Source organism: Macrobrachium nipponense, chromosome 39, assembly GCF_015104395.2.
Source record: "Macrobrachium nipponense isolate FS-2020 chromosome 39, ASM1510439v2, whole genome shotgun sequence".
NCBI classification, from domain to species: domain Eukaryota; kingdom Metazoa; phylum Arthropoda; class Malacostraca; order Decapoda; family Palaemonidae; genus Macrobrachium; species Macrobrachium nipponense.
The window spans coordinates 12,088,350-12,102,323 of record NC_061099.1 but is presented as its reverse complement, the minus strand read 5'-3'; the positions used below and the strand labels follow the sequence as shown (position 1 = coordinate 12,102,323).

Below are 13,974 nucleotides of genomic sequence, written 5' to 3'. Positions count from 1 at the left end.
TTCATATTCAACATGATTGTGAGAGATGTTATGGCCTGGTTTATACATACAGAAAAGATATTTCTTTAAGGTAAGTACTCATTTATTATTTACCTTATTAATGTACCGTATTATACTCGCATATCATGCGACCTTTAAAACCTAATTTTGAAGCTAATTTTAAAGGGGTCGCATCATACACGCGGTATAAAATTAGCGTACCTTCTATGCTTTCCCAAATCGGCAGAATGCGATAATTACTACCGGAGGAAAACAGTAGATCTTTTAAAAAGTCATGCTTTACTTGTACTTCACTATATCCAGTGATATTGTATGCATTCTCATATTACTATTGTATTTTAAAATACAAAAGAGCGATCGTGCGCCATTTGCATTATTTTGGTTTATACAGCATGTTTAACTATTCTAGTCTAACCATCTATAATTTCCAAATCAGTTGATTAAGGCACAATACCGAAGGAATTTTTACTTTTTGTTTTACTCGGTAAAAGAAACATTTGTTACTTGAACTATTATTTTTATTTCAGGATACGCAGTCAAGTGAAAATTTATTAAAGTAAAAAAAATGCATAAAATTAATAAACTAAAATCCTCCAAAGTCGCTCTCCGTGTCCGTATCATCAAATACTGCTCTGAATTCTTCGCCATCAAGGCAGTCATATTCGTCATCTTCCAGATCTTTGATCATTTCATCTTCATATGGAAGGTATAGTCTTGCCACCGTGGCGAGCTCTCTGGCGTGGCTTTTAAAGATCTGCCCTTATGCTAATTTTACAATAACAACAACTGCCCGTGTTTGACAGACCTTTGAATGTCCTTGAGACAAACCCCGAGGCTATAATTATAAGATTATAAGGGGTTTTCATTCCCAGGTACTTTAATCTCCTTCCTATTCGGCCCTGCTCTCTCTCTCTCTCTCTCTCTCTCTCTCTCTCTCTCTCTCTCTCTCTCTCTCTCCTAAATCCTCAGCTGTCCAAGCGAGAGCTTTTTTTTATGGGACAACATAGGCCCGCATTTCGCATTTTCCATACCTAATTATTTTGTATACGATTGCCCTTTCTCGGCTGTGAAGTTGATGTCTATCCATGGCTGTGAGATGACCAGGAATAACTTGTAGTCGGTGTCAAAGTCACTCCACACTTCAGTCAGGCCAAAACTTTGCCATATCGCATTCAAGCAATATTCAGTCATTGTTTCTTATCTATTATTTTGTCAGAGAGAGAGAGAGAGAGAGAATCTGTTTGTATACGATTGTTTATTTTCTCACTCGTCAAACTTACTCTGTTATGCTTTATTTCATATTTCCTTGCTCACCAATTTATTCTATACATACGATATTAAGAAATCAAGATATGTGTAGAAGGGAGAACTGCCTCCAGACTGTACAGTCAGTATGGATTTAAAGGCACGTGGAACTGGTTGAAATATTCGCAACAGCACCAAAATGAGATGCCATGGTATAGAAAATCTGACTCCGTTTCTTGTTATTACATAAAAAAACTTTATCAATCGTGAACTTACGTAATTTATCTAGAATTCTGCATAACGGAAAAGATAATATTTGATATCTGTAATGGGAGAAATGGTTTTATCTCTGTTGTTGTTATAAATTTGGCAGATATGCGATCAAACACGTGGGAGAACCAAAACAGTTGTTGTTAGTCGCCGGGGATATAAAGGTTGTGACCAGCAGACAGAAAGATTAACATTTTCCAGAGATTAAAGAGCTGAATTTTGTTTTGAAGCTATGTCAACCGCGTTAGTAAATAGGTATCATCTTCTAAAGAAATTGTTTTTCTTTTCTTTTTGCGGAAGAATCTTCAAACCATTTTGCATTCAAAGTAATGAGAAGGAATCATTCTATTCTTCATGTAATCAGTAAAATACTTACACTATTAAAAACTAAAACTACGTATTGTATGCAAAACACACACATCATCGTTAGCTTCGCGTGTGTAAACGTTCATTCTAAGAAATTCACAGAGTAGTATAACTAACACCTGATTGGTTGGTTGGTAGCCATGGAGATCTGTTATCCAATGAATGCCCTCTGCTTCTGTTCTATTTATAGACATATGCCGTGGATGGCACTAGTTTTGAACGTTACCATGTTCGTGATTTTCTGACTGCTGACGGCAAAAATTACTCAATAATTTTCTTTATATAATTATTTCTTCGTGAAAACAATAATATATTATGATCATTTTAACTTTGATGTGTAGTGGTATGAAAAATACCTGTGTGTCGTAGCGATGCGTCATCAATATAGTGGTATGAAAATACCACATCGTGTTGTAGCGATACGTAATCACGAAGCACAAATCCTTTTCCAGGACCATCCTCAAAATTTTACGACTCTTCAACTTCAAGATCGATATGGTGAAATATATTATATAGTCATACTTATTGTTAAAATTCACAAGTTGAACTGCAAAACATTATTATATTTTGATTGTCATGTACATATATTTTTTTGCGTTTTACGGAATGTTTGTTTTGAAAATAATAGCTATTAGTGAACATATGATATTAATCGTCCCACTATTTTGTTATAGGTGATCTTAGTTATCTCACATTCATTTAACAGTATTATATTAATATTTATTTAAATAAACTGTAATTAATAAATAACAATAATGAAAAACATAAAGGCAAAAAAATGTTTTTGCTGCAGTAGTGATGTTTGTTTGATTATGCATCTGACCTCACATTCCGAAATCTGAAAAATTCCAAAAACCAAAACATCGGAATGTGTGTACTGCACATTTTTTTAAACACGCACACAATGTCTACACGTTTACTGATACCCGTTGGTGAAAGACTCAAATTACAGTATTTATTCCTGAGAGAGAGAGAGAGAATGATTTACGACTCAAAGGCGTGTTATTTTTACAATTATTTTATTATCTTGGGATTCTTTTTTAATCTTGAGATTTTCTATTAAATTCTCGAGATTAGTAAGAAAATTACCGTAACTTGACTAGCAGCAGCACACATCTGAATGACTCGGCCATTAGCATGCCAAACCACCAACCTTATGAACTGACGCTCTCGGAAAAGGAACTCGCATGATACATGAGATACATGACAAAACGACTGTTTATTGGTGAAATTTTGGGGGTCGCATGATATGCGAGATCGCACATTACTCGAGTATATACGGTAATCTCCCATGCTGTTAAGTCATTTTTCGGTAGATCAGAAAATTCTGAGGTGCAACTCAGATTTAGGCCTATATTCACCACATAAGACAACCACTAGAATTAAGATAACACCACTTCCCCCCAAAATACATAACGAATGAGACATTTGGTGTGTTAACATCTTGCATGCAAAGGTTTCAGATGCCTAACCCAAGTTTCTCTATGCATATTGTACTTTGTTGTATCTTTCAGGTGATGTTGTATTTGTTCATGGTGCTGCTGCTACTCCCCTCAAACTTGTCAAAGCCATGACTGAACATGGTAAGAGCAGCCAACTTAAGGATGTAACTGTTTGTCACATACACACAGAGGGACCAGCCTTGTATGCTCAGCCAGATTGTGAAGGTAAATATTTGAGTTTTTAGCACACAGCCAAATTGTTCTTTAAGGATGGGACCCCTTATCTCATTCTAATTTTTAATTTGGTATAATATTACGTCTAGTACTTATAATTTCAGTAATCTCATGTTCAGGTGCCATGCAAAAAAATTTTCAGTTCATGTAGTTAGGGATGACATTTTTGTGACAGTTTTGCTCATCATATCCCACTTGTGATTAACCAAACTAGCAGAAATTACAGGAAGAGATTGGTAGTAGTGGTGGATCCTCTTGCAGGCATGCAAGACTAGCGAGTCACTTCTGTTTTCTTTTATTGCTGTATTTGAAGAGGGACCAAATAATCAGGAACTTTATTTTAGGAAGACAAAAGTAGTAGTTATGAGTAGTGGGTATAATTGTATGATTGTTTTTTTAATTCAAATATTTATAGAGGATGAGTTGAGTACGATGGCATATATGTTTCAAGTTCCTTTAGGTTATGAGTACTGCTTTGAAAAATACCTAGTCAAAAACTAAGCAAGAATTTTAATTCATTTGATTCATTTCAGGTATATTTCGGGCCAATTCCTTCTTTATCGGGTCTAACTGCAGAAAAACTGTGAATGATGGAAGAGGAGATTTTGTGCCCATCTTCCTCTCAGAAATTCCTATCCTTTTCCATCGGGAAATAATCAAAATTGATGTAGCTCTGGTGCAGGTAAGAGACCCAAAATATTTTAGCTTTAATTTTTTTGTACACTGCAAAGATGGTCTCTTTTTAAGTACGTGTGTGCTGTACTGTACTTATGCACTTCGTTTATAATTACATTTAATTGTATGTTACAGTTGCAGAACTGAAAACCTTCTTTGATACTTTCACTGTATGTTTCTCAGAAATTTGTTGTATGGATAGTTGTAAGATTGATACAGTGGGTGTGAATATTGATTAACTTTGCATATGAATGATTCTATTCTGTTAAAAAATTATAGTAGATATTATGAGGAAACTTTATTTATGCATATTACTGTATATTGTTTACATAAGGTATTTTAATTTGCAAAAATTGTGACTGGTAAAAGTGAGCAGTGTAAGTTTTTTTATAATTTTCTGGAGAGTACAAAACTGTGATGTGGCTTGTATGACCTTTGGATGGAACTAGACTTCACATTCTTTTTTGACCTCAAAGCATAGTGTACCTATTCAGTATCAAAAGTCATTGGTTGAAGTTTTAATGCCTTGAAAACAAAATATCATAGTAAGCCTTAGAAGTTGTGTAGTATTTTAATATAGTATGTACATGTAGCCAAGGAGATTGGTATGAAGCAAAAGCATCCCTAGAGAATATATCTGTGCCAAAGCCACTCCCCAATGAATTGATTGACTTTAACAAATGATGAATTATTTTTATATTGGCAGTAAAAAAAAAAAAAATGAATAGGATATATAAAATATCAATAGTGTGGAGACCGTTATTTCAGTTGCTTCAGATTATGGTTCAATTCCTTTATTATGTCAAATTATTGCTAGGGAGGTAAACTATTACCAGATCTTTCTTGATGCACACAGGAAATTGACGACCAAATATGCAGGTGGCTCACTCATATCCATTCAATGTTTTTCAAAAGATTGTGTTAACATGTGTGCATTAGCTAAAAACAACATTATCTTAAAATGTGTTGGGTTATAACTAGGTAGAATTTAATTGAGTGGCAGAAATAAGTTTTTTTATCATATACCTAAATTTTTGATGACAGGTTTTCTTTGTAGGTGTCACCACCAGATAAACATGGGTTCTGCTCTTTGGGAACAAGCGTTGATTGTGCTCGTGCTGCAGTGCAAAATGCAAAGTATATTATTGGGCAGGTAAGTTTATGCCCTCTTGAGTGTAAAAGAGGATCTATTTAGATTTTGTAATGTATCAGTTTTGATAACAGTTTGTATTTGTTGGCATTACAACAGCATTGTTTATTGGAAAGAGAGACTGCTAGTGATGTTATGGTACAAAGATCTAGAATGAAGATAGTGTTAATTGTATTTAAAGATAAATGTTGCTGCCCATCAAGGGTCACTCCTGATTCCTTGCTGTTTACCATAGTATTGAAGGAAGCTATAAGGTATGCAAACTGGTATACCCCCTGGGAGTTCTAGTATGCAGATAACCTGGTGTTTACAGCAGAACCAGAGGAAGAGGTCCTGGAAGTGTTTAAAAGATTCTGGTGTCCCATGGTATTATGACATTAATGAGTTATACTTTCTTCTTGATTTTGTCAATCAATGTCACGTCTGGTCTATTTGCTCATATCACCTTATCTTCTGATACCATAGTCCCAGAGGATTTTTGCCTGATTGATTTCTATCATTCCCTCAGGTTGGTGTTCATACCACTTATTACTGCAAGCTAGCTGGTGTGTCTTGCACAGGCTCCAGTGGAGGGCTTTTGCTACTGAATCATGACTCTTTTTGTACTGGTTCTGTGCAAGGTGCCAGACATTCACTTGCTATGTGATTTATAGTCTCATTTTTCATATTGCACTTCTTGCATATGGGCGAGATGTTAATTCCATCTATAGTTTTTTTTAACATAGTACCTGGTTCGTAGAGCCTGATCTTGTGCTGCTGTTAGCATTCCTTCTGTTTCCTTCTTGAGTTTCCCCTCTGTTGCCATTGCCATGGTTCATTGCCAGCCATTTCTTTAGTCTGCCTCATGTACTGTGCTTGGATTGTTTTTTTGTGCCATTCCTCCGTTCTGTTTGTCATTCTACTGTCTACTGTCTGTATATTTCTGGGACTTCATCTACTTTTATCAGTCCTCCTTCCCATGCATACTTGTGCCACTTGTCTTCACTGGTTTTCAGATATTGCTCCAGTGCTTTGCTCTCGATGTTGACGCAGTCCTCTATGCTTAGTAGCTGTCACCCTCCTTCCTTTTGCTATGTATAGTTTGTATTTGCTCTTGGGTGTAGTGCTTTGTGTATTGTCATGTGTTTAATAGTTTTCTGGTCTATGCTGCAGAGTTCAGCCGTCATCCACTCCACTACTGCTCTGTATGTGATTACTGGTACTGCCCATGTGTTTATGGCTTTTGTGATATTTCCGTCATAGAGTTTTAACATGATTATTGCCTTAAGTCTCTGGATATGTTCTTTCCTGATCATGCCCTTCATCTCTAGGTGTTTTATTTCTTCACCCATTATTCCCAGGTATATTTGTATCCTGTCTATCTGTGTGTTTGATGCTAGTCCCTTCTGGTAGCTTCATCCCTTCAGTCCTTGTCACTTTGCCTTTCTGTATGTTGACCAAGGCACATTTTTCTATTATGTATATTATTATTATATTATTATTGTTATTATTTCTCTTCAGGTTAACCCATGTATGCCACGAACATTCGGTGATGGCGTTATCCATAAGAGTCATTTTGATGCTATGGTTGATGGCATTGAGAACCTACCAGAACACAAGCCAAAGGAACGCTCAGAAGTAGACAATCAAATTGGGAAACTTATTGCTGATAACCTAGTTGTAAATGGTGCTACTCTACAAATGGGTAAGTTTGTTTTATATCTTTTAATTTTTGTTTTAATAAAGATAGCTTCTGAATTTTAGTCAAAATGGCTTTTCAATTAAGGATTGGAATGGAATATGGAATTTAGGCTTGAAGCCAATCACTGGAATCCAAAGGATTACTCAGTGCCTTTTGAATTAAGTGGTATGGATAGTAATTATTATAATTTCTTTTGAATAAGATTAATATTTGAGATGCTTGGTAAATATGAAAGTTCAATACTATGTTGAGAGAGTTTTTAATTGTCTTTTCTTTTTTTCAAATTTAATAGCTGAACGTTTTCATTTCAAACATTACTATGTATGCTGTATTACTACCATGGTTGAACTATAGTAAAAAACATTAAGGATTCTTGAGGAAATAAATCTGCATTCCTTTACTGTCCTCAATTGTCTGGGAAGTTCTTTAAAAATGGAACGCCCAAAGAAAAAGTTCTGAATGATAACATGTGGACTTAAGGTATGCTGTTTCAAGGGCAAAGCAGATTGATGAGAAATTTATCTTTGCATAAAAGTAATATTAATAATTTGCATAATCTGCCTCCGAGACTAAACAGACTTCTGACTTGTTGAGTGGGAAGCATTTGAATGTACTTACCATGATGTGACTCATAACTTTAATCTGTACAGTTGCTCAAATTTCATGTTAAATTACGATTTGATTACCCTTTTGTTGAACTACTTTTCTGTTTTAATTCCTGTATGAATTACTTTTCATTGCTGGACTTAGAATGGAATTAAAAATTATTTCAATTTAAAAAAAAAAGGAGGGTGAAACAGGATGTGCAGTCAGCTGTCTGTTTTCCATCTGTAGATTTAAAGTACGTAATAATCATATATTCCAGTAAGGCAATCTCAAATAATGCTTTTGCTCTTGATGGTGGTTCTATGCTTTTGATAGAAATAAAAATTACTTGGATAAAAAAATTTGTGATATAGTACAAGGAACAAACTCATTTCTCAAATGCAAGAGACAAAATCCTTCTTAGTTTTTCTTTTAATGAAAGCATAGTTATTTAGCTTTTTGAAAGTTTGCTGACCCATTACCAGAAGAAATGTAAGTGAAGGTTACTACTGAGACTTGCTGTCCTCCCAGAGCTTTAATACTACTGTACCATTCAGATTTTCCCCATTTCATGTAAAGGATTACTAGGTAAATGATGTTCATCAACCACTAAAACAGTATCCACTCTTTTATCTCTAACTACAGATCTGATAAGTGCTCAAGAACTAGAATGAGAGATTTTTTTTGCTTATAAAAAGTAACAGGTTATTGGTTAGTGACATATTTTACTGGTAGAGAGTTACAGAATTATTTAGGAGTGCACAACGGTATTTTATATACTATTAAGGAATAGTACTGTGTCAGTATTAAAGTGGTTCATTGAATTTTAACACAATGATAATTTCAAAACCACATTATTGTTTGGGTTCATATAACACTAGCAATGATTTTGTTTAGTTTAATCATAATCAAAATTTATTATTAATTTTCTTATTTTCTAATCCTTTAACAGGTATCGGAAATATTCCTGATGCAGTTTTGGCCTCGTTGAAGGGTCACAAAGATCTGGGGATACATTCTGAAATGTTCAGTGATGGAGTGGTTGATTTGACGGAGGCTGGTTGTATTACCAATGCCCACAAGACATTTCAGCCAGGAAAGATTGTTGGCAGTTTTATTGTGGGAACGCGAAGACTTTTTGATTTTGTGGATAACAATCCTTTTGTTAGTAAGTATTTTACTATAGTGATGCACACTTTTATTGATGTGTTTTAGTTACTATGTATATTAAAATATTAGTTTTTTTTCATGTGGGAAAAGTAAGTGTAGTTGTCGTTAATTGCAAATATTAGTCATAAACTTAGGACTAGTTTGCTAGTAGAAGTTATATTTCATTTATGATTGTTTTAAATTTTATTCTCTTTTTAAGTTGACATTTTATGAAAGCCCTTTAAATTAAAACTCATTAAAATGTGCTTGTGGATAAGTTTATTACAGAAGTGTTTTGCTGTCTAGTAGACGTACTAATAGGTTTTAAGCTACTGTATTTTAACCAAGTTAACATTGTACTCTTATGTTTGATCCATCTTCATGAGAGGTGTTTTAATCATTATTAATATGTTTGAATTTCATAATAATATTTTGCTGTTTTTAACTCTTCCAGTTTGAATCAATTAGTGATACTCAAAACAAATATTTTTGCTACTGAACTCTGCTGAGGATGTGAAAAGAAATATGTACTACTACATGGCAGCACTGGAAATACTGCACTACTACTTAGCTTGAAGATGTAATGTATGAAAGTGTACACATTCCCTTCCATTTTAAAACTTGCATGTTATTTCCAAAATGTTTGTGGTTAAGAAGAGTATAATTTAGTGTAATTACAGAGAGTTCAGGTGGTTATAAATGGATATCAAAATAAGGGAGTATCTTTGACCTGTTTTCATTGGTTATACACGAGTGTGCTGTCTGTTTTCATTTGGTTTGTTGTGTTTATTTGTACAATATTATACAACTTGCACTGTAAGTGCCTTACAGTGCAGTTAGTGTGGTAAAAATTGTTTTGATGATGGAAGTGAATTATGTGTTCAAGTTTAAAGGCAGAAGAGTGATTGGTTTGGCAAAGAGGATTCGGCAGAGACAAGGTTGTTTTATGTTTCCATATACCATTTGACCCTTTGGTTAACTTAAATCACACTGATGCATCATCCAAATCCAACCCGAGTCACTTATGACACATACATGCTGCTGAGTCTTCTGTGCTGGTGTATGAAGTGACTAATGTGGAAATTTTTTGAACTTTTGTTGATCCTTGATTCAGAAGTCGGTGTAAATGTGTCTGTGATTATAGGCTTGTGTTTAGTCAGGTTCCAGTCACTTTCAGGAAAGCAGATAAGCATATGTTTTCATAGTTCAAGTGTGCTAAAGACTGTAAAAATATAAATTGATAATTTATGTGTAAAGAAATGTTATTGTTCACTGAATTAAGTTCCATACCCTCCTTAAGTGTTTGAATTGTTGAGCCTCGCTTCAAATCCACATATGTATTTCTTGCAATAGTACAAATTTGTTTCTATAATGGTTCCATTATTTTAAAATTTTTCTCAATTTTGTCATTACATCTGATTGTTCCATTATATGATATTCAGAATTTCTGTACAGTGGTACCTCGAGATACGAAAGGCTCAACTTACGAAAAACTCGAGATATGAAAGCCAATGCGAAAAATTTAACGGCTCTACATACGAAAAGTTTTCAAGATACGAAAGGTTTCTGAAAGTCTGAGATTCACCCGAACCACCGATAACAATTTTGAAACTCGCGCCGCCATCTTAGTACTAGTAGACTCGCCACCATCTTCCTGCTCTCCCATTGGTTCCTGATGCTAGTCACCACCATGAGATCCTTCTCTCCTATTGGACAGCATCCCTCCCATCATGCATCTTAACGTACGTGGTGGCGTGCCTACCTCGGCCACTTCGTACCAGCATCTTTATTGTACGCACGCAGCATTCGTTCGGTCCAACGATTTCGTTTAGTAACGTAAATTCGTTAGTGATTTCGTTGCAGTACGTATTATTGTGTTGTGCGAAAACTTTATTGTGTAACTTATACGTAAATTACGTACAAGATAACGTAGTCATGGGTCCCAAGAAAGTTGAAATTCACGGAAAGAAGCGCATGCTCTCTTTGGAGACAAAGATGGAGATCATCAAGAAGTACGAAGCTGGTATGTGATCGAGTGTGATCGCAAAGGAATATGGCAGTAATCCGTTGACAATAGGCACCATCCTTAAACAGAAGGATGCCATCAAAGCAGCTACACTGTCGAAGGGCATCACTATTTTGTCCAGCAAGAGGAGCCACGTGCACGACGAGATGGAACGGCTGGATAAAAGACAAACAAATCGCTGGCGATACGGTAACCGAGACGGCAATCGCCCACAAGGCCAGCGCTATTATCGGCGATTTGATTGCGCAGGCGGAAGACGATAGAGGGGAAGGGACTTCAACGCCAACCCCAGAGTTCAAGGCTTCGCGTGGCTGGTTTGAGAAATTCCGTAAACGGACTGGCATCCATTCGGTGGTGCGTCATGGGGAGGCTGCTAGATGATGACCAAGGAAGGCTATAGTTCTCGGCAGGTTTTCAACTGTGATGAGACTGGCTGTCTTGGGAAAAAAATGCCTCGTCGGACGTACATCACGGAGGAAGAGAAGAAGCTACCCGGGCATAAGCCTATGAAAGACAGGCTTATGCTCGCACTTTGTTCGAACGCCAGTGGGAATTGCAAGGTGAAGCCCCTACTGGTGTATCATTCCGAGACTCCTCGAGCCTTCAAGGCCCACAAAGTGCTGAAGGAGAAGATTCCAGTGATGTGGAGGGCTAATGCAAAAGCCTGGGTAACGAGGCTTTTGTTCACCGAGTGGGTAAATCTATGTTTCGGCCAGACAGTGAAGAAATTTTTGGAAGAGAAGCGCCTCCCCCTGAAATGTCTGCTGGTGTTGGACAATGCCCCTCCCCACCCTCCTGGCCTCGAGGAAGATATCCTAGCGGAGTATTCCTTCGTTAAGATTCTTTTTCTTCCGCCCAACACCACCCCTCTCCTCCAGCCCATGGACCAGCAAGTGATAGCGAACTTTAAGCAGCTATACACGAAACATCTTTTCAAGAGATGTTTTAACATCACCGATACCACAAACCTCACCTTGCGTCAATTTTGGAAGGAGCATTTCGACATCGTCATTTGTATCAGACTCATCGACCAAGCTTGGCAGGAGGTTTCGAGGCGAACCTTGAATTCCTCGTGGAGGAAACTGGCCTGATGCCGTATCCGCCCGAGACTTCGAGGGATTCGATGTGGGCGAAGCTGGTGCTGCAGAGTCCGAAACAGTTGGCGGTCCCGAAACTGTTTCCCAACCAGATCTTGACGAGATCGTTGCACTCGGCAAGTCCATGGGGCTGGTCGTCGACGAGGACGACATCAACGACCTTCTCGAGGAGCACCAAGAGGAGCTTAGACGGATGACCTGAAGGAGTTGGAGGCCATGCAACATAACGTCGTTCAAGAGGAGTTCTCTAGCAGCGGCAAGGAAGAGGAGGTGGACCCTATGACAACGGCAGAAATTAAGGATGTTCTAGCCGCTTTTCATAAAGTGCAATCGTTTATCAAAAAAAAGACACCCCGAAAAGGCTCACACAGGTCGTATGCTTGCGCAGTTCGATGACATTTGCCTGAGTCGTTTCAGGAACATTGTGAAAAGTAGGCAGAAGCAATCTTCCTTGGATCGTTATTTTTTAAAGAGGCCTTCAGCATTAGCAGGAGTAAGCAAAAAGGAAGAACCAAGTGATAAAAAACAAAGTTGAAAGCAAAAAGGAAGAACCAAGTGATGAAAAAAAAGAAAGTTGAAAGCAAAAAGGAAGAACCAAGTGATAAACAGAACTTTGAAAGTGGTGATGAAGTTGAAATTCTGTAAAAAAAAAAATAAAAAAATAAAAAAAAGCCTACGTATAAGTAAAAAAAAAAAGTTAAAAACCAAAAAAAGAAAAAAAATTTTAACTTTTAGTTTTTTGTAAAGTTAAGTGTTACAGTTTTGTTAATGTGTTTCGTAAATTTTAGTTTTAGTTTTCCTTAAATTTTTTGTGTTTTCGTAAAGTTAAGCGTATGTACGTACGTATGTTATCTGCCGTTTGTCCTCCTCCTCCGCTGCCGCCACTTTCGGAGATAGCCTCACTCGAAAGGTAAGCTTCCACATTTTACGTACAGTATATTTCTTGTTACCATGTACACTAATATACACTTTGTTTACAGGTCATTTTGCATTTTGTTATTAATTTAGCTAAGTATTGAATGGTCCAAATTGTTGTAGTATTTCATTGTTTATAGGTCAATTTAGCTTTATTATGAAATTTACTGGGTTGTTTTTGGAGGGCTTGGAACGGATTAGCCATTTTAAATGTAAAATGTGGTCCAAGATACGAAAACCTCATGATAAGAAGAGTGCCTCGGAACGGATTAATTTCGTATCTCGAGGTACTACTGTATTTTCTTGTACTGTAAATGTATTCCATTCTTGTTGATTGAACCCAGATTTATATTTATTTATATTGCTTTGCACTGAATTATGCATTTACAACTGCAGCAGTTTTGCATAATCTTATTGTTTGGGATTAATAATTTTTCAATGTTGGTCCTTCCTACTCATTTTCTTTGTTACCCTAGCCTTCTGAAATAATATTTTGACTTGTGATTGGGTCTTAGCCAGTGATCGTATGGAAATTTTAATGGTGTTCATGAAATAAGTTAATAAGTTGTCTGTTGGATATAACTTTGTACAGACTTTTAAAAATTATTTCAGCACAGGAAAATTAACTGGCAAACTTTAAATTTGTAATACAGAATTTAATGCTGGTAGCAGACTTCTGTTGATATTTACTATACTCCGCCTTTTTTAAATCAAATCCTTTTTACAGCAATGTGTGATGTTTCTTTTGTCAACAACATCCCTATTATAGCTGAGAACCCAAAAGTAACTGCCATTAATTCATGCATTGAAGTAGACTTGACAGGCCAGGTTGTGTCAGATTCTATTGGCACTCGGATGTATTCAGGTAAGAAAGTTATGCATACATTCATCTATTTTTAGTCTTTACTATTTGCAAAATTCCATTCATAATTTTAGCTGGAGTTATGAACATTAGTGCCATAAATTCTTAGTAAATTAGGCTGCACATTATTAGATATTAGTAGAATCGTAACTGTTTAGTTTGCTTATTACCAGATACATGTATTAGTAAAACCCAGTGCCAATCTTGGGCTTGATACAGGGCCAGTATTACTTCCAAGAAAACCGCTGCATTTCCTTCTGTTATTTACTTTTCATCC

At 36.3% G+C, this 13,974-nt stretch overlaps 1 protein-coding gene across 1 annotated transcript in view; it reads left to right on the top strand.

Moving 5' to 3' along the window:
* Positions 1–13,974, top strand: part of LOC135210124 (4-hydroxybutyrate coenzyme A transferase-like) — a 110,089-nt gene that overhangs the window by 46,329 nt on the left and 49,786 nt on the right. Inside the window, exons 2-7 of the mRNA XM_064242940.1 lie at positions 3,396–3,548; positions 4,091–4,239; positions 5,290–5,385; positions 6,883–7,066; positions 8,601–8,816; positions 13,563–13,700. Coding sequence (XP_064099010.1) covers positions 3,396–3,548; positions 4,091–4,239; positions 5,290–5,385; positions 6,883–7,066; positions 8,601–8,816; positions 13,563–13,700 — 936 coding nt within the window. The remainder of the gene's footprint in view (positions 1–3,395; positions 3,549–4,090; positions 4,240–5,289; positions 5,386–6,882; positions 7,067–8,600; positions 8,817–13,562; positions 13,701–13,974) is intronic.